At 42.4% G+C, this 22,611-nt stretch overlaps 1 protein-coding gene across 6 annotated transcripts in view; it reads left to right on the top strand.

Moving 5' to 3' along the window:
* LOC310791778 (myosin IXb) overlaps nt 1-21,334 on the top strand; it is a 41,315-nt gene extending 19,981 nt beyond the window's left edge. Inside the window, exons 13-41 of one of the 6 annotated variants that reach the window (XM_083653436.1) lie at nt 2,657-2,846; nt 4,131-4,206; nt 4,946-5,038; nt 5,187-5,226; nt 5,585-5,707; nt 6,706-6,786; nt 6,921-7,031; nt 7,379-7,501; nt 7,947-8,096; nt 9,090-9,238; nt 10,016-10,375; nt 10,616-10,688; nt 10,935-11,132; nt 12,109-12,218; nt 12,305-12,378; nt 12,854-13,038; nt 13,577-13,684; nt 14,002-14,172; nt 15,506-15,547; nt 15,649-15,760; nt 15,869-15,942; nt 16,140-16,332; nt 16,884-17,012; nt 17,812-17,917; nt 18,134-18,265; nt 18,414-18,537; nt 19,049-19,155; nt 19,265-19,392; nt 19,834-21,334. In XM_083653436.1, the coding sequence (XP_083509562.1) occupies nt 2,657-2,846; nt 4,131-4,206; nt 4,946-5,038; nt 5,187-5,226; nt 5,585-5,707; nt 6,706-6,786; nt 6,921-7,031; nt 7,379-7,501; nt 7,947-8,096; nt 9,090-9,238; nt 10,016-10,375; nt 10,616-10,688; nt 10,935-11,132; nt 12,109-12,218; nt 12,305-12,378; nt 12,854-13,038; nt 13,577-13,684; nt 14,002-14,172; nt 15,506-15,547; nt 15,649-15,760; nt 15,869-15,942; nt 16,140-16,332; nt 16,884-17,012; nt 17,812-17,917; nt 18,134-18,265; nt 18,414-18,537; nt 19,049-19,155; nt 19,265-19,392; nt 19,834-20,123 (3,852 nt within the window). In that variant the 3' untranslated portion in view covers nt 20,124-21,334. Of the gene's footprint in view, nt 1-2,656; nt 2,847-4,130; nt 4,207-4,945; nt 5,039-5,186; nt 5,227-5,584; nt 5,708-6,705; nt 6,787-6,920; nt 7,032-7,378; nt 7,502-7,946; nt 8,097-9,089; nt 9,239-10,015; nt 10,376-10,615; nt 10,689-10,934; nt 11,133-12,108; nt 12,219-12,304; nt 12,379-12,853; nt 13,039-13,576; nt 13,685-14,001; nt 14,173-15,505; nt 15,548-15,648; nt 15,761-15,868; nt 15,943-16,139; nt 16,333-16,883; nt 17,013-17,811; nt 17,918-18,133; nt 18,266-18,413; nt 18,538-19,048; nt 19,156-19,264; nt 19,405-19,833 lie in introns of all 6 variants that reach the window. The other 5 variants (XM_083653437.1, XM_083653439.1, XM_083653440.1 and 2 more) reach the window with 5 other exon arrangements.
* The last annotated feature ends 1,277 nt before the right edge of the window (nt 21,335-22,611 follow it).

The raw sequence follows: 22,611 nt of genomic DNA on the forward strand, positions 1-22,611 counted from the left end.
TACAGTATTCAACTTTACCATTTGGACACTGCAACATAGTGGGAATCAGCAGTGGCCTGGATAGATGTGATAGGAAGATTGTTAGTTTGAACCATCTTATGATAGTCTAGAACAGTGGTTCCCAACCTTTTTACACCAAGTACCACCTGAGAAAGTAGTTGGCTCTCCAAGTACCACCATATGACCGACGTTAATATACAGTCTATTCAGCCAGGCCCGTAGCCAGGGTTTGAGAAATACCGAGGTCATTTTAGCGCGGCGTGGGGGGACCAGGGGGGGCTGTGCACCCCCGGATAGAAAATTTTGTCCATTTTAAAGTAAAATGCTTCAATCTGGTGCACTTTGAGAGCAAAATGAAGAGGCTAGATATATAAAGAACTACATACATCATGTTAGATTAATATCCTCTTTACTGTGCTGTTGCTTTAAAATGATACAAAAAATAAATGTCTCCCCATATGATATAATTTATATTCTGCATACAGGTCACATGGCAGAATACTGCTCAATTAACTCATTGAGTGCCAAGGACGGACATGTTCGTCATTTCAAATAGTAACGTAGAGTGCCAAGGACGGACATGTTCGTCAATTGCGTTTTTTGACGGTGGGGCGTCGATCAAAGCCTTCTGCCTCTGATGTACAAATATTATAGCTATTGGATGTGTCTAACCTATTTTACAGAACCCTTAGGTGGCGACAGTGCTCTCCACATAACAGAAAGGCAAGGAAAAAACAAAGAAGAAGTCGTTATGGAAACGGAAATCGCATCGCATCCGTATGCATCGATATGCTGAAGCACGTTACTGCAGCTGTGCCTGCAGCAGCCAATCTGCTCCCACAATTGAGCCGGACAGCACATCCGCACATCCACACCGTGGAGTTGTTATTATTCTCAACTGGAAGCATCGTTGCCGGTGACAAACACACGCGGAACGCTGTAAAAAAGCAGGATGTCGATGTCCCTTCACTGTGCGCACAGCAAACTCAGCAGAGAGCCACCACAGACAGGAGGAGGAGTGTGCAGTTGAGGCGAGGCGGGGCGGGGCGGGGGGGGGGGGGGGGGGGGGCACGCAGAGCAGCGCGCAACACCCAGACAGACCCAGGCAGCAGGACAGGATTGACAAACGCAAGCCAGAATATCCGATGCCCACCAGCAGCAAATCAAGACCAGCAAGAAGCTGCAACCAGCAGCGCACGCAGGGGCCAGCGCTGCTGGTTGTAGCTAAAAAATATTATTCTGCCAAACAGAATTCCCTGGCCTTCACTGTTTTATTGAAGGAAATTATTTTTGAGGTGTGACTACATTAGAAAAGATTAGCTTCAGAGTCAGTGATGTGCTTGAAATGTTTAATTTCACAAAAGGCCAATTATCTCAGCTTCTAGAAAAAAATTGCTCTTTTTGGATGAATCAAGCTATCTTCTCCGGCTCATAACTAAAGAACGGAAAATGGGATCAATAAACTTTTTTTTGCAGATGATAGAATAGAGTCTCATCGTTCTTTGTGCGTGTTCAGTGTTTACATAGTAATATCACACAATATTCTGTGGGCCTCGAGAAATCACTGAAAACGCTCTGAAACTCTGGCACTGGGAGCATCCGTTCTCCAAAAGTGGCTGGCACTCAATGAGTTAAATACAATGGCCCATCTACACAAACATCACTTACAGGGGAGTTACTTACCCATTCACTTAAATAAAACTGTCCCCAAAGTCTAGCCCCAATCTAGCCTCAATGCAAAATCTGAATGTTGTGAGTTATCTCTCTTCTATAGCACACAGAGAGGAAGCAAATTGTTGCATTTCTGATCAACTGTCGCATTAAAACATCAATGACAGATTAATAGATCTGGGGACCAGTGCTATTTTTCAAAAAAAAAAAAAAAAAAAAAAAATTTGGTGTGGAAAATACCGAGGTCATAACCTCGGTGTCCTCAATGGTAGCTACGGGCCTGTATTCAGCTATGCACAGTTCACGCAGGAGGCAAATTTATTCCAACCTGCAGCCTATGTGCAACCTGCAGCAGCTGCACTTGTGCTGGGTTGACTGCTGTCTTCACCTCCTTGTGCTTCATCGTTGCTGCTCTCCTCTACTACAGCTCTTTTACGATTCCCTCCCGTTTTGATCCACTTCATAATTTAAACATTGGGATTCCAGGGATCAAGTACCACCAGCAGGGGGGGCGCAAGTACCACCTACCTTAAGAAACACTGCCAATAATATTAATAATTATTATTATTATTTCACTTTCACATGTGAAAACTACTACTAATGACCACCATGGATTTTGCACAAAAACTTAAAAAAAAAAAAAAAAAAAAAAAAAAAATTTTTTTTTTGAATTTTCACAGAGCCTTGCAAGTACCACCAGCAGGGGTCGCAAGTACCACCTACGGTACGCGTACCATAGGTTGGGAACCACTGGTCTAGAAGGAGGAATGATTAATGATGTTCACTCGCTCAACAACTCCCATTAATGTGCCTTTGAGCAAGGCAGTTTTCTACCAGTTGCCATAGTAGAGATGCTCAGCAGCCAGTAGAAGACTGTGGTCCTCAGGCATTAAATGTGTGCCATTGCACAGCAGATCCTCCTTGTATAAGAACACTATGAATAAAAACACACAGAGTATTTAGGATGGCTCTCCTTGTCCCTCAGGATTTTCGAGACAAGAACAAAGACCACATGCGTCCTGCAACTGTATCGCTGCTACGGAGCAGCGAGCGGGCCTTCCTGCACCAGCTGGTTGCGTCCAGTCCGGTAGCAGTGTTCAGATGGGCCCTCCTCCGAGCCACCATCCGCATCCTCGCAGTCTTCAAGGAGATGGGACGCCGGCGGGCGGAGTCACGTAGGCAACCGTAGCTACTAATCCTGCCTCCTTTTTTCAAGGACAATTTCTGAATTTTTCAACTTTTTTGTGTCTAAGTGACTAATCTGAACAACAATTTCTGAATTTGATCTAGTATTGAAGGAGAGAGCATCAGCCGGCCGGCAGCTGCACGGGCTGCAATGTAATCAAATGGGGGCACACAGAACCATCAATGTAGATCCACAAAACAAACTTGTTTTTGCCACTGAGAGGCTCAGATTGTTATAAGCTTGACTTGATCCAAGTCTCACTCAAGTCTCGTGAGAGTTGCGTTGTTGCAGGAAGTCTGCTGTGGAAGCGTGACTGAGATGAGCCGGGAGGAGTTTGCTGTGTTGGAGCGCAGAAAGCGTAGCTTATTGTTACCTGAAAGATTTGAGTAGCAAAGAAGTAATGGCTGAATAGTTGATTTTTGAGAATAGGAACGAGGCCTTTGAATTTGATGGCCACCTGAGCCGCCTCTTATTTATTTGAGCCAGAGTATACGGGTGAACAAATCCTACAAACTGAAGAGCAGACAGATAGTCTATGGAGCAGACAAGGAGAGAGAGGGAGGAGCAACAGGCAGAGAGAGGGTGAACAAGCTGCTGCAAGGCCCGCAAGGTAAATACAATCGTTCATTTTCTCTCTCTGTTAGAATAACAATCTGAACCTGCAGTTGCAACAAGCGCAAACCTTTAAGCCCATGGCACAGTGGTGTGGCCATTCAGCTTTATGGCACCACGCCCGCTCCCACCACTCACCACCCACCTAGCCACCCCTCGAATCCCGACTCTCTATCACCTTCCTATCCCTAGCTAGGGCCCCTTTTCTCTAGCCCCTCCTTCCTTGAAATTGTTGTCCAGATGAGTCACTTGGACAAAAGTTAGGAAAATAGGGTCCAGGTTGAAAAATACAGAAATTCTCCTCTAACTGACACTTCTCACTGACTACGTTTACATAGACAACAATATTCCCACTATTGGCCTTATTCTAAATAAGGCAATATTTTGACCAAGCTGTTTACATGCTTTGAATACTTGTGATGGGAATACTTCATGTCCTAATGTGATTATGTTTGCTCTGACTATGCCGACGGTAATCAGAAAAGGCTGTTTACGTGGCAGTTTCTTATTCAGACTATTGTCTTAATCGGGTTAATGTCAGGTTATTGCTGTCCATGTAAACGACATGTACTCACTGACTCATTCCGTCTTGCGTTCTTGTTTTCTGGAGCTGTGTTATGAGCATTAACAAAGCCAGACTGGTTGTGTGTTGTCCCCGCAGTGGCTGCCAGACAAACCTCCCGCAAGTCCCTCAGAGAGATCAAGAGGCACAGCCTAGCACTCAACAGGTTGTCCAGGTAAGCCAGAGGGCTTCAGTCCAGTCTTCACTGTCTGTTATAATGGAATATAATGCTCCTCCCCTTTCTCTCTTTTGATGAAAGTGATGTTTTCATATGTTGAACCAAAGAGAGAATCAGAAGAGCATATAAAACAGGGATGGCATTTTCAGTTTTTGCATACAAACCTTCATTGGAGTTTAGGAGGGCTCATCCTCCAACATTAGTTCCCTCAGGTAACAGCTGCATATACAGTAGTCAGTATTCAGGTTTGATTCCCAGCTGTCGTATATATTCATTTATGGTCTTTACCCTTATATTCGCTATTTAGGGTCCTATCCCCGCATACATTGGGTGGAAGGCAGGGAAAACACCTTGCCAGTCCAACACAGATAGACCCAACAGGATTCCGAGATTCGGCAATCGCAGAATTAACTGCAGAAAATGTGTTCATCCGTGGAATGAAAAAATCTGAAAATTGCAGTGGAATTTGTTTTTGTTTTGTTTTTGTTCTGCAGAATCTTTGAGAGACGGATATGAAAAGTAGCAAAGAAACAAAAATATTACCTTTGTCTACTTAGCCTGTAGCGATATTGTATAATGTATAAGTACATTTTTGGCTACATTGACCAATAAAAAAGGGGGGCGGGCAAAGGGAAGCATCCCTTTAAAACACATTATTTTCTGCCCATGCAGGAAGTAATCCAAATACTCTCCGACATTCACAGGAAGTAATCCAAATACTCTCTGACATTCACAGCCACAGCCTGTCACTGGATTTCTCCTTTGATCGCTCTGACGAGCATCCTCTTGATGTGTTTGAAGACATCTTTGCCAACTACGAGAAGAGAAAGTAAGTCCCTACATTACGTTTACTATTTCCTGTCATTTAGCCTGAATGCATTCATTTTGTACATGGTGCTTTTTCCATTTATTTTTCCATTCTTCTGCCAAGTCTATTATCTGGAGAACTGTGACCCTCATCTTTCTGTTTTCTACAGGAAGAATAGAGGCAACCGGCAGAAGCAGCTCATTCCCAAGGTAAACTCTGAGTAATGCCCTTCAGAATCAGTGTTTCCTGTCATTCTCATTCAAAAGCAGCACTTCTTGTACGTCTGTACATCTTAGTGTTTATTATTATCATCATCATCATCATCATTATTATTATAAGGAAGTGGGTGGTCTTTTATTCCTTTTATGTATTTGTTTCTTTTTTCCACCCAGGACCACTGAGTGTCTTTGACACCCAGTTCCCATTTATTTCTAATGGAATATGGCTCTTTTCCTGCCTTTTTCTTGCTTTTTTGAGCTTCTGATCACAACCCTGGCTCTCTCTCTCTGTGTCTGTCTCTCTCTCCCCCCCCTCTCTTTTTCTCTCTTACTGTATGTTGTCTGACAGAATCTCAAGGATTTGCGCTCCCTCAAACACATCGTGGATGTCACCTTGAATGGCCGAACCTCCAGATCCCTCCTCCATCCTCACCAGAGGAAGAAGCCGCCAAGTGTTGGTGCTCAATTTCAGGTTAGTCTCCTCTGCCCTGCCTGTGTTCACTTTAAAAGTTCTCACCACATGATGTATTGTACATCTCAAGGGTTGGGTTCCATTCCCATTCAGTTCACTCAAGTGCCCGTCCTTTATCCAAGTGATTGCTGGCATGAAACTAAAGTATGCTAAATATCCCTGAGGATATATAGCATTTTGAAATTAAGATGTATCTCACATAACCATGATAGAGGCCATATTCTTCTTCTGGCGTATGTCCTTAGACCTTCAGCTCCGTTGAGGCAAGCCAGTACAGTGTGTCATTGTCCAGGTCAGTCAGACCACGATCGCCATTCGGTGGCCGGTGTTTAGGGCAGCTGGCTATTATGTGTTCCACAGTTTATAATGGATCCCTGCACTCGCAGTGGGCACTGTCCACGAGGCCCAATTTTTTCATCGCTGCACCGAAACGTCCTACACCTGTCCTCAGGTGTCCTCAGGCGGTTCAGAATTGTCCATTGCTTTTCGGGGCACGTGCTGGCCGAGAACGTCCCTGGGATCTTTAATGTAGTGATGTAGTCTAGATGGTTCTGCTGACTCCCACTGGTCCCTCCATCTTGCCTTGACCCAGGCAGCCTTGGAGGTATCAGATGGTGTTGTGCGGAGCAGTTCTTGGGCGTGTGTGGCAAAGGGGTGCTGGGACTTGAGGCGCATGCGCTGTGGTGTCTCCGTGGCAGTCTTGTGGAGGAGGTGGGATTAACTCGTCTGTGCCTTTTGAACGAGGGCCAGCGTGGTTAGTTCTCGTCTGACCTCTGCTGGTGCGATAACAGCCAGGAGAGGCAGCTGGTTTGTTGGGGTGGCTCGTAGGCATCCGGAGACAGTCCGAAGAACGGTGTTGAGGGCAGTGTCCACTGTCCAGCCATATTCTCATGATAGCTTTTTAATGATAGAAGTTTGCAGGTTTTTCAATCTATTTTGTGAATTGATGGAATTGAATGACTAAAACCATTATTGGCTCCATGTTATGTATGTTACAGGCATCACTCAATAAGCTGTTGGAAACTCTTGAAAAAGCTGAGCCTTTCTTCATTCACTGTATTCGCTCCAATGCTGAAAAGGTAATATTATCTTCTTCAGTGTCTACTCAGTGAGTCTGTAATGTTATCCTGCTCAATTTCGTCAAAGGTGTAGCTATGTTGGACTTGATGACATAAACATGTAATTTGATGCTGGTACAAATGTTCTATTGCAGAATGAGCTGCACTATGATGATGAACTGGTTCTGCAGCAAATCAAGTACACAGGTATGCTGGAGATGGTTTGCATCCAGAAGGCCGGCTACAGTGCCAAATACACATTTAAGGTGAGCACTGACTACGGACCCCAGGAAGAATAGCTGCAGCCTTGCTGTAACTAATGGGGATCCTAATAAACAATAAACTGACTGCAGAAGAGTGTTATACATGTCACCTTACTGTTGTTCTAAGTGTTTTCTCATATGCGTTTTATATGTGCAAATAAATGGACTGTGCAGAGTGGAGATAAAACATCCTGAGGGGCTCGTAAAAATATCTCACATCAAAGACGCAATTCAAGGAATTTACAGTAAAAAGAAACTGATGACTCACCTCTGTGCCCATTCATGTGCGGATGTGAGGATGTGCAGAAAGTTAATTGGCGCCTTTTGATAATGATTTTCTTTTGATAAAGGAATTTGTTGAGAAGTTCAGGATGTTGCTTCCAAAAGGAGCAACTGCGACTCCAGAGGACATAACGAAACTGTTTGAGAGGATGGACCTGGATCAGACCACCTACCAAATAGGGAAAACCAAGGTAGTGATCGTTGCTCTTATCGTATCAAGTATTCATTGTGAGCATGACTTACCGTGGTCGTAGTGTCTCATTCGACACGGTTTGGGGTTCACTTCACATGGGGTAAGGTGGTGGTTCTCAAACATTTTCATGTCAAGGACCCCTAAACTGACAATAGACCATGGACCCCCATTTTATAAGATTTATCCCAGGATTCCCCATCTGATAAGATTTTTTGCTTTAAGATGTTTTATTACAGAAAGTATATGAAACCCATGACCAAAATAGTCATACCTTCTGTCATTGTGTTACTTATGGATGGTATTATAGTGAAAATAAATGATTCCCCTGGCTTTTTAGGGGGTCCCCGGAACCCACTTTAAGAACCACTGCTGTAAGATGTTTTGGATGACTGTCCATCTGAACTCTGTGAAAGGTAAAATTTCTCTCCTGTTCATCCACCCAGGTGTTCCTCAAGGAAAGAGAGAGACAAACACTCCAAGACACCCTCAAAAAGGAAGTGATGCGTCACATCGTCATCCTGCAGCGCTGGTTCCGTGTATGCCTGATCAGGATGCACTTCCTGCAAAAGAAAGATGCTGCCATACTCATACAGGTAATAGTACTGATATTCATAGTTTGTACTATAATAGCTTATACTATATCATAAGTTTTATTGCTATTATTTTTGAACACCTTTACAATGCATATCTTGTACATTCCATTTAACATGTTTTAGTGTTTGAATAATTATTATTATAACCTTAATTTGCTATATAGTTGATTGTGCAATGACTTAATTTCCTCATGGGGATTAATAGTATCTACATCTAAATAATACACAGTATAAGCTGGATGTCTAGATAAAAAAGTACTTTATCCCCAGACACAAATGTAATTTCAACAATAAACATGAGAGAAAAACACCAGCTGGTTTATAGGACTTATGTGGATTATATAGGTCCATCCATACAACAGGAGCCAAATATTATCAATAGATATGCCCAAATATTAGCATAGTGTATAGGGATGTTCATCAATTATCGAAAATCGATAATCGATCGTTAAGGATTGGAATCGATCCTGTGGCATTTGGATCGATTTTTTAATTATTTTTATTTTTATTTTTTTTTTTTTTTTTATTTTTTTTTTGACTAGGTTTGGGTGGAATTCGTTCCTCCTCGCCCCACTCCATTGCACAGCCAACTAACGTGAGGTGGAGCTTCATATAGTCTCTAGTTTTCTGGCTGGGCACGGGCCTTTGTGCCAACAAAACTGTTTTAAACATGAGAAATTCACACCGGCATGCGCCGGGGACAGCAGTGTTGGAGAGGAGACACATTGAAATAAAGAGTTCATTGAGGAGAACACGTTGTCTTTCGTATTTTCTGCCATAGGCATTCATTTTGTTAAAAAAAAAAAAAAATTGAAAATATTGAAAATATTGAAAATTTTCTAAGTATTAATAAAATCGATAATCGATAATTGATCGTTAATTCTCACCGATTATCGATTTTGGAAAATTTTCAAAATGAACATCCCTAATAGTGTAGGAACAATCAAATGACACTAGATCAGGCTCGAGTTGATGGAGAATCTCTTGTTTCAGAAATGCTGGCGTGGGTTTTTCGATGAGAACCGAGCCCGAGCCGCCACAGTGATCCAGACTGCGTGGCGGACTTCACTGAAGAGGGTGGAGTATCTCAGTCAGCAGGACGACGACAAGAATACGTCCAAAAACCGCTCTGGACGGGAGAGGTAAACTGCCTGTACCAATAGCTGGTCCTGTATATAAACATGTACTCTGTCAACTTAAAAGGGTTTCAAATGCTGTAAGGGTTAAAAAAAAGATAAATCAATGCTTTGATTCTAGAGTGGAAGCTTTCCCAACACCCAGCGTGTCTGGTCAAAATGTAAATGTGTTTATACTTGCATCTGAAAATATGAGGTCTATTTTCTCAACTCAGGACATCTGACAATGTATCAAGATAGATATTGCAGCATACAAGTGTAGTGGAGTAGTCAGGAAGTTGGTGCAGATAAGAAAATCATATTCTGACTGAAGGTTTGTACGTTTGTATCATGCTATGACATTGAGAAATGCCAATGTTTGAAACATTTTCATTAAAACCACAGATGCAATTTGTGAGAAAATCTAAAATATGTGAGATGTTGCAGACGTACGGTCGAGTTTGCATGGAAGGCCAGTAATTAAAATCTTTTCGAAACCACACTCACCTTAGCGGAACACCATCAACTAATTTCGTAATATGTTTTGTCTATTTGGCAGAGAGTGCTGTGTTCAGCAGTGGATATGCAACAGTCAAATATTATCACAGCATATCGCGGAAAGAACCCCAGTAGTTTCAACTGGGCTGAACATCAGTCAGCTTGGGGGCAATTAGGCTACTGTTGTCCATTTTCTGTTTATTGTCGATAGATATGGAATAAGAGCAAAAGTCCCCATAAGACCATTAGGATATATGCAATTAGTTGATGTTATGACTATCTGAATTATTGATTTGTCTATAACAGCCTGCGAAAAGGGCTGAAGAGGCAGGATGGAGTGGAGGGAAGTCCCAACAGGAGCCAGGCGCAGTCAGACTCTGTCAATGGCGGGGATGGAGAGAGCCAGCCTGCACAGAGGACCAGAGGCGGGGAGCCACGGGGGACCAGGGGATCCCCGGGACCTCCTCTCCACAGACCCATGTCCGTCCCTCTGGACCCTAAAGCTGGTAGAGGTGAGGGTTCCACCAGCCCCTCAAGCTCCCTCCAGCGCTACCTCCAGTCGGACAGCATCAGGGAGAAGGCCGATAAGTGGAAGGAGAGACGGAGCGAGGAAGAGCGGACAGACGACTCCAGTCCAGACACCCGCCCAAGGGAGAAGAAGTTCCAGTAAGTCTTACTGTGCTTTCCTTTATTATTTCCTATACTCCTGTATGACTGCCCTTTAGTGTTTCCATGTGCAGGATGTGAAAGCACATTTAATCTTAGAGGACAATAAAATATATATAATTGATCTATTATGGCAGTTTTTTTACCTCTCTCTTGATCACCAATAATTGCAAGAACAATAATTTTATTTTATTTCCATCATGGTCCAAAGCTCTGCTCTTCTTTCGTTCTGCAACACAGGAGCAAAGGGAAGTCCATGTCTGTTGATGAATTATCCAAGCTCAGCTCCTCAGGCTCTGATTCTACCAATGAGGTACCATATGATCCAAAACATTGCACCTGTATGTACACCTGTTTTTCCACCATCATCTACCAGTTTTTCTTCTTACAGTACATCTTGTTGTGTCAGCCATACAACAGAAAACTTTTAATTGCATTTTGTAATTGTTTGTACTATGAGTTTACATTTTGTTGACAAACTCATAAATGGAGGCTCCTTAGACCTCAAGTGAGGAAGGACTCCCAGTCCGTGCCTCATGACCTGTCCTGGCCCAATTAGGACTGTGTGCGTCTCCGCGAGCGGCCCAAACGCAAGCGGCGCTTAGCCTACGCCCGCAGCGGTTTGATGTTTAACTTTGCGGGCTCCAAGGAGAGCGAGTACTGGAGCTTCCCCTTGCCTCCCATGAGCCCCAAAGGGCCCAGCATGAAGAGCTCTGCCAGTAGTGTGGACGTCCGGGCCCTCAAAACCAAGGTCAAGGTACTGACCGGAGTGAAACTTTGACCGACCGATGCTGTCCTGCCGTCCTCTGCATGCAGGCCTTGCATGTGTTATATCCTCGCCTTGTGTCCCAAACAGATTTAAGGTTGCAATGTGCTGGGCCTTCCAGCCTCTACTCTGCAACCCAGGACTCTGAGAAAATGAGCTGCTGCTTCCAGTAAACCATTCACCTCCCAGAAAAAAGTGTCAAAGCTCTTCTCCACAGCTCATTTCTGACCTTTTTTGTCACTTCACCCAAATTAGCCATGATATATGTAGGCCCGTACAGTTCAGAACTTAAATGTAAATTATGCTTATACTACAGAACATGGTGTATTGCTCTTATGCCGGTGTCTTTTGGTCACCTCAAAACTAAGCCAGTAGTTTGTTCATTGTGGTTGTAGTAATTTGAGTTAATTACTTGATAATCACATAGTGGGAGCTAATCACATGTCATGTTAAACTTATAAACATCGGGCATATGAATGAAAATGGGGTATTTTCAGAATTAATACGTACTAACAGGGTGTATCCTTATTTTGAATAATACAGGTTCATAAACAGAGTGATACAGGGGATATAGGAGATCCAAAGTGGAGGTTGTGTTAATTAAAGCAAAAAAGGTCAAAGTTCAGGTGGTGGCTTTGCATGATGAAATAAATAAAAATGGTGAGGCAGTCTTGTGACTCCAATGCAAAACTCCAGTACCATTTACTGAACTGTTCTGCTTTTAACATGCAGTCTTGTTTGGTGGCGGGAGTGCTTTGCTTTTGGAAGAGGCATGGGTGTGGCCACTGCAGGGGAACATGGTGCGGAAAGAGGGCTAAATATGTTACTTGGGATATGGAAAGGAATGTTGTTTTATTAAAGGGGAATGTTTGGTTTGTGTGTGAAAGGTTTGTCACACATTGGCACGTTGGTTGTTTAATCAGGTTTTAATACGTTGAGTCACAGCGTGTTTCTGTGGTTCACACAGTTCCGGGTACAAGAACCGGATGGGTCAAGGTTCAGCCTTCCCGCCACGAGCACCAATGAGGGCTCAGGACACCAGGGATCTAACCAATCACAACCCACAACCCCTGAGAGGTAAAAGCGTTCATGCTTTATCAACATTGCATGATGTATTTGATCTGCTTCTGTGTGGAATTTTATGGGGGTTGTGTTTTCTACAGGCTTTGGTTTCTCAGTCGAATTCTGAAGAGGCGGCCTAGAGATTCACAGATCATGGAAGCTCCGTCCGACAAAGGTAGCTAAAACATCTTACAGTCGAATTCCCCTGATGAGTAGTATTAACTGGATGATGGCTGTGAGGATAATGTCTCTTCAGGAAAAACAATCACGAAGTTACAGTTTTCCAAAAGTCTGGTTTATTTTGTTTATATTTGTTGTTATTTATATTATGATGATCACCAACTGGAGATCACAGTTTACCCACCTTTTTGTTGATCACTACATCACTGGTTTGATACAAGCATCTTCATTACTGCCATCTAGTGGCTCATAACAAACATTTACAGCCGGTGTAGCACTCGGAAGGCCTTCCTAACACTATAATAATGCCTATATAATATTTTGGATGTGTTACAGAGACTCCACAAAATGTAAAAATATTCCTTCGATTTATTTGTGGTTAAACATTCATCACAGAAATAGAAATAGAAGCACTGCTAGATGTATTTATGCAACATTAGATCCATTAGTCTCCTCCTGGGTGTCTACAGTCCCCTTGTCCATCTACTCCCCTCATCCCTACCACATGCCAGACCAGAGCAGTGGGAGGACACGTCGCAACCCCACCATCAGGATCAGCCGGGCCACACGGGCCGAACAGCCAAACGCCTCTCTGGACCGTGAGATCACCGACACCAAGGAGCTACGAAACCTGGACGAGTTCCTGGGAAATCAGGTGAGATGCTTGTTTAGGAGTGGAACATGAAGTACAGGAGATGGCTAACTCGTACATTTTATATATACACTACTTGGCTCATAATGTTTCACTTGTTTGCACTGTGTATGTGAAGATGTTTAGTTTAGTTTAGAATGTTCATACAAATGATCATAAACAACCAATCAGTTTAGGTGCAGAGGTTAAAATGCTTTAAAATCGACCACAATTTGTGTGCCTTTTTTTCATCTTCAAATGGTGGATACTGTATCTAATTTTGGAACAAATACTTAACACACTGTTTATAAAGGTTTGTTAAAAAAAATTGATATCCAACCAAATTTGGATATATTTTAAAGCATAGTTTTAACTTTAATATTTTATTGACAACATGACTTGACACTTTTACAGACTGGATCCTCTTACTTGTAGAAATATTAAATGACAAACCCCAGGTAACAAGGTAATAATGAATTTCGAGTGTTTTGAAAGGGAACTCTTCAAGTGAACTGTACAGGAGATTTTCTATTCGTAATCATTTCCTCATCTTTGTCGTCAGGTGAATGAGCTGTGCACCAGGATAAAAGAGCTGTCGGAAACAGAGAGCATCTTCCTTGCAGCCACCAGGCAGTTCAGAGAGACTATCAAAAGCATGTACTCTGTCCCGGTCAGTTCAACTCCATTCTCTGTAGAGTCAAGTTTCTTCATGTTCTTTCTGAAGGATGTGAAACGGTATTATACTCAAAGACTGAAGTTCTTCACTTTAAGGAACTTCAAGTCTTTTGGGGTCATGGTAATCTTGCCGACCTTGCATTCCTAACGAACTGTTGCTTGAAATGTTGCAGATCTAGGAATGTTGTGCACAATCGAAGTCACTCTTGACAAGACTGTATCTAAATGCCTCAAAAAGGAGCCAAACTAAGACACAACCTAAGATAAAAGCTATCACTAACTCTACTTTCCCACATGCATTGTGACCGACAGAAGCCCCAGATCGCCTACAAAGACCTGTTGAAGGGCTACCATAACAAAGTCAGCAGCCTGGCAGGGCCCAAGCAGAAGACAGAAGTCAAGCTGGTGGTCAACCTGTTCCAGTCTGTGCTGGATGGCTTCATCAGGGGCGAGATCAAGCGCATGGAGCCTGAACCGGTCAAGGTACATTTGAGAATTTAAGTCCATCAGTGAATTTGGAATCTTTTTGGACCTTCGAGAAGTATTTTTGTGGACTCACTATTATATTAGTTCACATTGCTTTTAGAGGTTATTCCTTGAATATGTCATTGTGAGATTTAAAATAACAAGTAAGGATTTTCAAAAGGTTATTCTCCTATACCTGATGAGTCGAAACGTGTTGTTTATCAGAGTTCCTCGGATGCTCTTTTTGACTGCCACCTGCACCCGTGGACTTCCTTGCTTTTTGAACTGGACAGTCACTGCTTCTTCTTTTTTTAAATCTCGGTTCCTATTTTTGCCCCATCCTTGAAGAGCACCTGATTTTTACTCTAAAAACGCTGGCTTATCGACCCAATGCAGCACTCCCATTTCTATCTATCAGCACTACCCTTATTCTACATATTTCATCCTGGAATCCATTGTGCACTTTAAAGGAGAATTCTGTTTTTTTACAACCTGGACCTTATTTCCAGCTTTATGTTTTACAACTCACCCAGAACAGAAATTTCTGAGCATGAGCCACTATAAAGCTAGAATGTGCAGAGTAATGGCCTGGAACAGAGGACATAGGGGCATGTGCAAAGTCTGCATTAACGTCCTGTAAATAGCTTATTTTCTGCTATTATATGATACTGGCATAAATGTGAGCCACACTATTTACCTCTCTCAGCCAGCTGTCTGCTAGTTTCCACACCCGGGTGGATGTGTAACCAAGTCCCGCGAGAGTCTCGCATCAGTTGAGAGTTGAGAGTTCAGCTGCAGTGGATCAGGCCGCCATGACAGTCCATGGTAAACACCGTAGGATGGCTGGATATTTATCAGATTTCGAGAATATGGACGATGCATTTGAATTTGATGGCCACACGTATTTATTTGAGCCGGACTAACGTCATATGGATCACAAACTGAGGAGCGGGGCGAACGGGAGCTTCTATCTCTTCTAATGTGATGGATAGCAGACAGAGACAGGGTGAACAAACACGCTGGCAGCAGCAAGGTAAATACAGCATTCATTTTCTCATTGTCTCTATGATATAATAAGGATGAGCCAGTGCGTGGCAGAAAATAAGCTATTTACAGGATGTAAATACATACTTGGCAGTTTTCCCTATGGCCTCTGTTCCAGGCTGTTTTGTGGTGCATTCTAGCTTTATACAGTTGTTTTCAGAAAGTTCTGTTCTGGGTAAGTATTATTATCCATAAACTAAGCTGAAAATAAGGTCCAGGTTGTAAAAACTGGAATTCTCCTTTAAAGCATTAACATTTTTGTGGAGAGTTGTTTACTCCTAAATTTCTCATTTCTAATTTCTTCCAGGCTACGAAGAAAACAAAGAAGAGGAGGAAAAAGGACATATGTGTAAGTTGAATGATCTCTTAACAGCATGGTGAAGTTTCCTTACTAATCTAAATCTAGTTAAATCATCCTAGCATTATGGATCTAATATATTGTCTCTGCAGCTAAACAGCCCTCTGGATCACCTGTTCAGCACATACCAGGTGAACATCATGCAGTCATGTGACTTGTGTGGCTCCTATATCTGGGGAATGGAGAAAGCCTACATGTGCAGCGGTGAGTTCACCGACTTACAGGACAACAACAAAATGTGACTAAATCAGAAACGGACCCAGATTTTATGCCACCGTGATGTTTGGTTCTCTTTACTTCTGTTCTTTTCAGCTTGCAAGTTAATATGTCATAAGAAATGCCTTACCAAAGTCATCACAGATTGCTCGACACGGATTGCCAGGAAGGTAGGAATTGACATTTTCTTTTTTTTTCTTTTTTAAATCAAGTTTTGATTGATGATTGAATAACCTACTGTAATAGTAATATAGACAATTAATAGAGGATCTCTCTTGCTGTCTTTCTCTAGTTCTCTCTCTCTCATGTATGCTCCCCTTGTCTCTCTGTTCATCTGTCTGTCTGCGTGTTTGTTTGTTGGTGACAGGATGACAGCTTGCCAGGCTCCCTTCACTTTGGGGTGCAGGTCTGTGTCCTCACCAGTAAAGCCAACCCGGTGCCCAAGGTGGTGGAGATCCTGCTGATGCACGTGGAGCTAAACGGCCTCTACTCAGAGGGCATCTATCGCAAGTCTGGCTCCACCTGCCGAGCGAGGGAGCTGTACCAGATCCTGGAGACGAGTGAGAAACACTTTGTCAAGAACATGATGTGTCTTGTATTTGTGAATGGGCATGATCAGGGTGGAGCTGCACTGTCCATCAAAAGTTTGGGGGCACCTTACCTTTTCTAAAGTACTATTTCATTTTATTTTTGAATGAAGTAAAGGAATGTTTTTCTTAACATAAACCATCTACTTACTAATAATAGTATTTATTCAACACTCAGCTCACCACTCATCAAAGTGTCTTTGGTATGGAGAGATGGTTTTTTCTACCGACCAGCACCACAAACTTCTGGGACCTGTAAGAGGCATAGCATTGTCTGAGGAATGTCTGGATTTTTTGCTCACAGTAAACAGTATAGTTTAATTTAGTTTGTGTGATGTCATTAAAAAACCTAGTTGGTCTTTAATGGGTTAATCTATTGCAAACTGACAAAGAAAACATGCTTATTTATTAAGTATTTTCAAAAGCTAGGGGTCCCCAAACTTTTGACAGTGTAGGTCAGTCACAATAGTTGGGACAATGTGGCCCGTATCACCTGTATGTTTTGTTTTGTTTTGTTGCCTCAGATCCTGAAGCACCATGTTTAGAGAACTACCCCATCCACACCATCACCGGCCTGGTTAAACGTTGGCTCAGAGAGCTGCCCGACCCCCTCATGACTTCTACCCTCTACAATGACTTCCTGCATGCTGTGGGTGAGTAAACATTGACAGTATTTTTATGTATGCATGTAAACTGGGGCTGGTGAGTATGCATGCACTTTTTCAGCCAAACCCCTGCTTTTGCATTCATACAGGCGCCTTCCCCATGAATGGGCTTATTCATAGAGTCAAAACAGGCACACAGAATCAGGGGGTTAGATAAGTGATCTCTCGTGATGGCAAACTTAACGGAGCTGTGTGTTTGTTTAGTGGGCGGGACACAGTGGCTCTTGTTGTCACATTCTTCTTCAGGGCTGCAAGTTGGAGCTGCTTTTTTATTTTTTTTACTGAAGGAAGATATGCTGATCATGTACACTCTTTTTCAGCAATCCACTGTTTCACACTCATACAGTTAAACCTATTCACACCTGAGTGCTGCCCACTAAACCACAGTCTTCTACAGCTGGCCAATAAGAAACTTCAGTGGAGTTTGTCTGGTGATCTGAGCCAGTGATCTTCTGGCTAGTCTCGCAGTAGCCAGCCGTAGATGCATCTACGTCTGGAACACAACCCTGAAAAGTAGTTAGCGCCCCCCCCTCCCCCCAAAACAAAAAAGGATGTGTGACAGACATACGGTATGAATTGACCAATCACGGACCTCTTCAGACCCTCCGTCACTGGAGGCTTGCTGACGTACGATGTTGGGTCTGACCACGTGAGACTATCTCCTGGCTACAAGCCTGCTTCTTTCACCTTGAATGTAACATAATAACAATGCTTGACATGCACGCTTAGATTTTTGACTCTGACAGCTTGTTCAAATGCATTGATTGCCATGTTTGTTCACACGCAGAGTTGCCAGAGAAATCTGAGCGAATAAGGGCCGTATACCAAAAGGTCGACGAACTTCCTTCTGCCAACTACAACACATTGGAACGGCTCATCTTTCACCTTGTCAAGTAAGAAGATTATTTCTTTCCACTCTTCCCCATGTCTTCTGTTTGCCACCATTGTCCTTTGTGACTTCTGTGTTTTACACCATCTTCCACAATAACAATTGGCAAGGATTTCCCATTGCACTGTTATTTCCCCCCACTGTGAATGTGATTAAACCATCATATTATGTATTAGTGGTAAAAGTCATGTGAGATCCTGATCGTAGTGTTCAATTCTAGAGTTGCAAAGGAGGAAGACCACAATAGGATGACTCCGAACTCCTTGGCTATTGTGTTTGCCCCCTGCATCCTGCGCTCTACTGATGATAGCGACCCCTTGCTTGGTATGAAGGATGTGTCCAAGACTACACGGTAAGTCACCACACTGCAAACACCCATCTCTCCAGCACCGCGGTTTATTCTAACTTTGGCCAAAATATGATAAGAGGCACAAGTATTTATGGACACAGTTTTATGGAGGGGAGTACTTGGAGATCAACATTGACCCTGTTGTCTGCAGGTGTGTGGAAATCCTGATCACTGAGCAGTTCAGGCGCTACACAGAGAAGATGCAGAACATCCAGGAGCTGGAGTATGCAGAGGCCCTGGCCGTCAATCAGCTCAAACTGAAGAGACAAAACACGGTGAGGAGAAAACATGCAAGGCCGAAGGAAGAGACATGAAAACAGACTTGGGTCAATAGTATAAATTTGCTCGAACCTGCTTTGAATACTGGAGGGATACCTGATGCATCAAGACTACTTAGAGGAAGAAAAGTGTACCAAACTGACAGAAAAGTTTATTAATAGACATACAGTTTTCAGGACAACCTAAACTCATTCTGTCACTCAGCTGCATGCTGTAACCTTACATTAATCTGGGGAAAGTCAACTGAGTATGCTCGTTATTTTCCAGTAACATTCATACAATTCCACACATTCACACCCGGGAGCTGCCCAGTACAAGTATGACATTCTGTAAAATGTTAGTTTTGCAGTTTGAAGGCTAATAATATTAGCCTTCAACATATTATGTTGAATAATGAACATGCCAGTGATCATTCTGACAGAGTAGACTTTACTAAAGGTTGATGGCTCATTTTGTAATGAAACTTCTCTGGTGTTAATTTAGCCCCCTGCTCTGTTCTCTGGGCAGGTGATTGAGAAAGCATCAGCGCTGCTGGATGTTCCTGAGCAAATACACACTGACAGTGAAATGGAGAAGACCCTCATCGAGAGGATCAAGTCCATCAAGGAGGAGAAGTGAGACAAAAACATTTTATTTATTTATTCATGGACCGGTCTGGAAGTGGATGCGTTCTCTCAATGTTACGTTGTGGGTTAGAATAACATCTTGGGTTGTTTCTTCCAGGGAGGACTTGGCCTGTAGGTTGCCTGAGTTAGAGCAGGAGAACTCTGACAACGACAACCTGGACTCTGAGTCGTCCATGAGCTCAGACAGCCTGCTAGAAGACCGACTGGGAAGCCTGGACTCGGAAGGTCAGTAGAGAGGTACGGTACTTTCACCTTCCTCTGGGTTAAATAAGGCTACTCATTGATCAGCTAGATGTGATGTTTTTTTGCTTTTGTTTTTTTGCCTTGGTGGTGGCTCTGTGTGTGTGTGTGTGTGTGTGTGTGTGTGTGTGCGTGCGCGCTCGCGCGTGCGTGTGCGCATGCAGAGTGCAGACACATTCACATGTGTATGAAATTCCACCCTTCCTGTAGGTTTTGTCAAATTCCAATTCCTCCGTTTAATTGGAATTGAGAATTCCTCTATTGAATTGGAACTGAGGAGATCATTCATGAATACAGTTCATATTATAACCACCCATGTGCGATGTGAAAGCAAGTATGTTCAATGTGTGTGAGATGATGTGTGTGTTATGAGCCAACCACCAAACCAACCAAATCCATTCAGTAATCTGAGGTTTCTGATACCAGGAAAGGTGACAAAGTGGTCGGAAGCCCAGAAGCCTGAGTGCCCATCTAAACCCCCCGACTTGGCACAGAGAGTCCGAAGTTTGATGGGTCAGACAGATGGGCAGAGGGAGTGGAAACTAGCCGAGAGCCAGCCAGGGCGTCACACAGATGTTACCCAGTCCCTGTGCTCCATCGCTGGCCAAGACGGCCCTTTAAGCTCCTCCCCAGCCAGCGAGCCCCAGTTCACCAGCCAGAGCTTCAATGGGAGCTTTGATGACCTGGACATCCCTTTCATAGATGATGACATCTAACACAAGCATAGTCTCAAGTATGTCACTAGAGAAGCTGGAATATGGAAACAAGAACTATGCACTTTCGTTTCGTTTTGTCCCCCACCCCCCGCAAACGCCCCCTTTTGTCAGAGCTGCTGTGGAAATAAATGGAGAGCCTCAAGAATTTATTGTATTTAATAATGGGAGATCATACAGACTGTTTCTTCAGTATTTTTAAGATATCTGGAGAAAAACCAACAGCTAGGAACACTCATTATCTTTATAGCAATACAGTGTATGTGGTTTTAAACATATCACAGAAATGTACATATCTTACAAAGTTTTGTTTTATGAAGTATTGTGACAAGTTGTGTCTCATATGCAGACAATGTTGTATGATGTTACAAGTGCCTCGTTTTCAGTTCATTACAAATGGACAATGCTTCAATGTAGGGCTGGGCGACATGTACCAAAAATCATATACATATATTTTTAGGCTCAATGGCAATGGACGATATATATAGGGATATTTTCTAAGTGCCCTAAAAGTTCAGATGTAAGTCAAAGCCACACATGAAATGTCACAAGCACTTTTATTCAAACAAGACTGTGATCATGATTTAAAAAAATGCAAAGACAGGGTTTCCTTCACTGACTATTGGTGCTTTCACAAAAATATTTACACAATGAGATTTTGATAAATAATCATCATTAATGTGGATATAAGTGGGTAAAGGGAAAAGAACAGTCTGGTAAGTTCAGAAAATTACATCACTTTATGCAGCATTAAACCAGGACAAGATAACACTTGTACCATATATCCAAAATCTGGGTCGATATGAAGTCTCATATCGGTATAATGTTGATATATTGTCCAGCCCTATATCAATGTTCAAAACCGCTAATGGTAGTGCTTAGGAGTGTTCTTTGCAGGGAAACAAAATAATGCGTTTTGTAACTATAAAAAAAAAAGTTATAGCTTTGCACAGAGAATGTTTCTCCATTTGATAACGAGTAATGTCTTGTAAAGTTGTGCTTTGGGTTATCATTGGGTGTATTTTCTCCTAAAGGGTGCATCTCAAATCTCTCATTTGTATTTTTTCCCTGATTCGTTGTCCTGTGGAATATAAAACTGCAATAATGATAATTGATTCAGTGTGCCTGCAAAGGAAGTGGGCTTCTTGCTGCCTTACTGACTGAAAATATTTTGCTTTATTTGGCTGTTTGCAGTTTCACCAAATAAAATTGTTATATGCATGCAGTTTTTTTTTCTTTTCTGTCTGTACATTTTAAGGGGTAGGACTTTGTTATATGTGTTTGATGTCCTTTGACTTGTGTCTCAAACTGAAATACACTTTTTTTTTGTAATGGTATCAATAGATGTAGCATCTCACCTCACATACTGTATGAGTATTTTTTATTTTTTTACTTAACCTTTATTTAACCAGGCATGTCTCATTGAGATTAAAATCTCTTTTACAAGAGAGACCTGGCCAAGAATGGCTGCAGCTACATAGTTTCAGACACAACAAACAGTAAAACTTACAAGACAACAAACAAGCTCGAGAGTGCAATACAGTACGGGTGCAGGAAAAAATACATTTGAATCATCAATTAAAACATTTACAGTTAATAGAATCAAATTCCTGGGACTTTACGTCTTTAAATTCACTAAGGGTAACTAGGTCCCATAGTTTAAGCCCATTCTGCAGGGTATTCCAAGAGGATGGTGCAGAAAACATAAAGGCCTTTTTGCCCATCTCCGTCCGAGCTTTAGGGACAGTCATGAGCAAAACATCCTGACACCGTAAGCCATAAGTACAGTGCTTTTGGGACAGAAAGACTGATAAATACTCAGGAAGTCTACCGAGAATGGCCTTATAAATAAAAACATACCAGTGACTAAGCCGGCGAGGCGACAGAGTAGGCCAATTGACCATTGAGTACAATGCACAGTGATGAGTGAGGGCTCTACAATTTGTAATGAACCTCAAAGCACCATGATACACAGTATCCAACATATGAAGACAGTGAGCTGAGGCATTCATGTACAGCAGGTCACCATAATCAAGAACAGGCAGAAATGTTGCTTCTACCAATCTCTGTCTGACATGAAGAGAAAAACACGATTTGTTCCTAAAATAAAAACCTAACTTTAATTTAAACTTTTTCACCATATGCTGTATATGATGCTTAAAAGAAAGGTGGTCATCAATTAAAAAACCTATATATTTGTAGGTGGACACTGCCTCAATTTGTTGACCTTGAATAGTAGCAATACTCAGATTTGACTATCTTCTTAGAGTTAGAAAAGACCATTACTTTGTTTTTTTCAGCATTCAAGACCAGCTTCAAATGAAAAAGCTGAGCTTGCACAGCATTAAAAGCATTTTGCAGATACTCAAAAGCCTTCTTGACGCTTGCTGCATAACAATAAATAACCGTGTCATCTGCATAAAAATGGAGAGATGAGTTTTGGACATTCTCTCCCAAGCAGTTTATATGAACAGTAAATAAAAGTGGGCCC

The sequence above is a fragment of the Poromitra crassiceps genome, assembly GCF_964638095.1.
Source record: "Poromitra crassiceps genome assembly, chromosome: 17".
NCBI classification, from domain to species: domain Eukaryota; kingdom Metazoa; phylum Chordata; class Actinopteri; order Beryciformes; family Melamphaidae; genus Poromitra; species Poromitra crassiceps.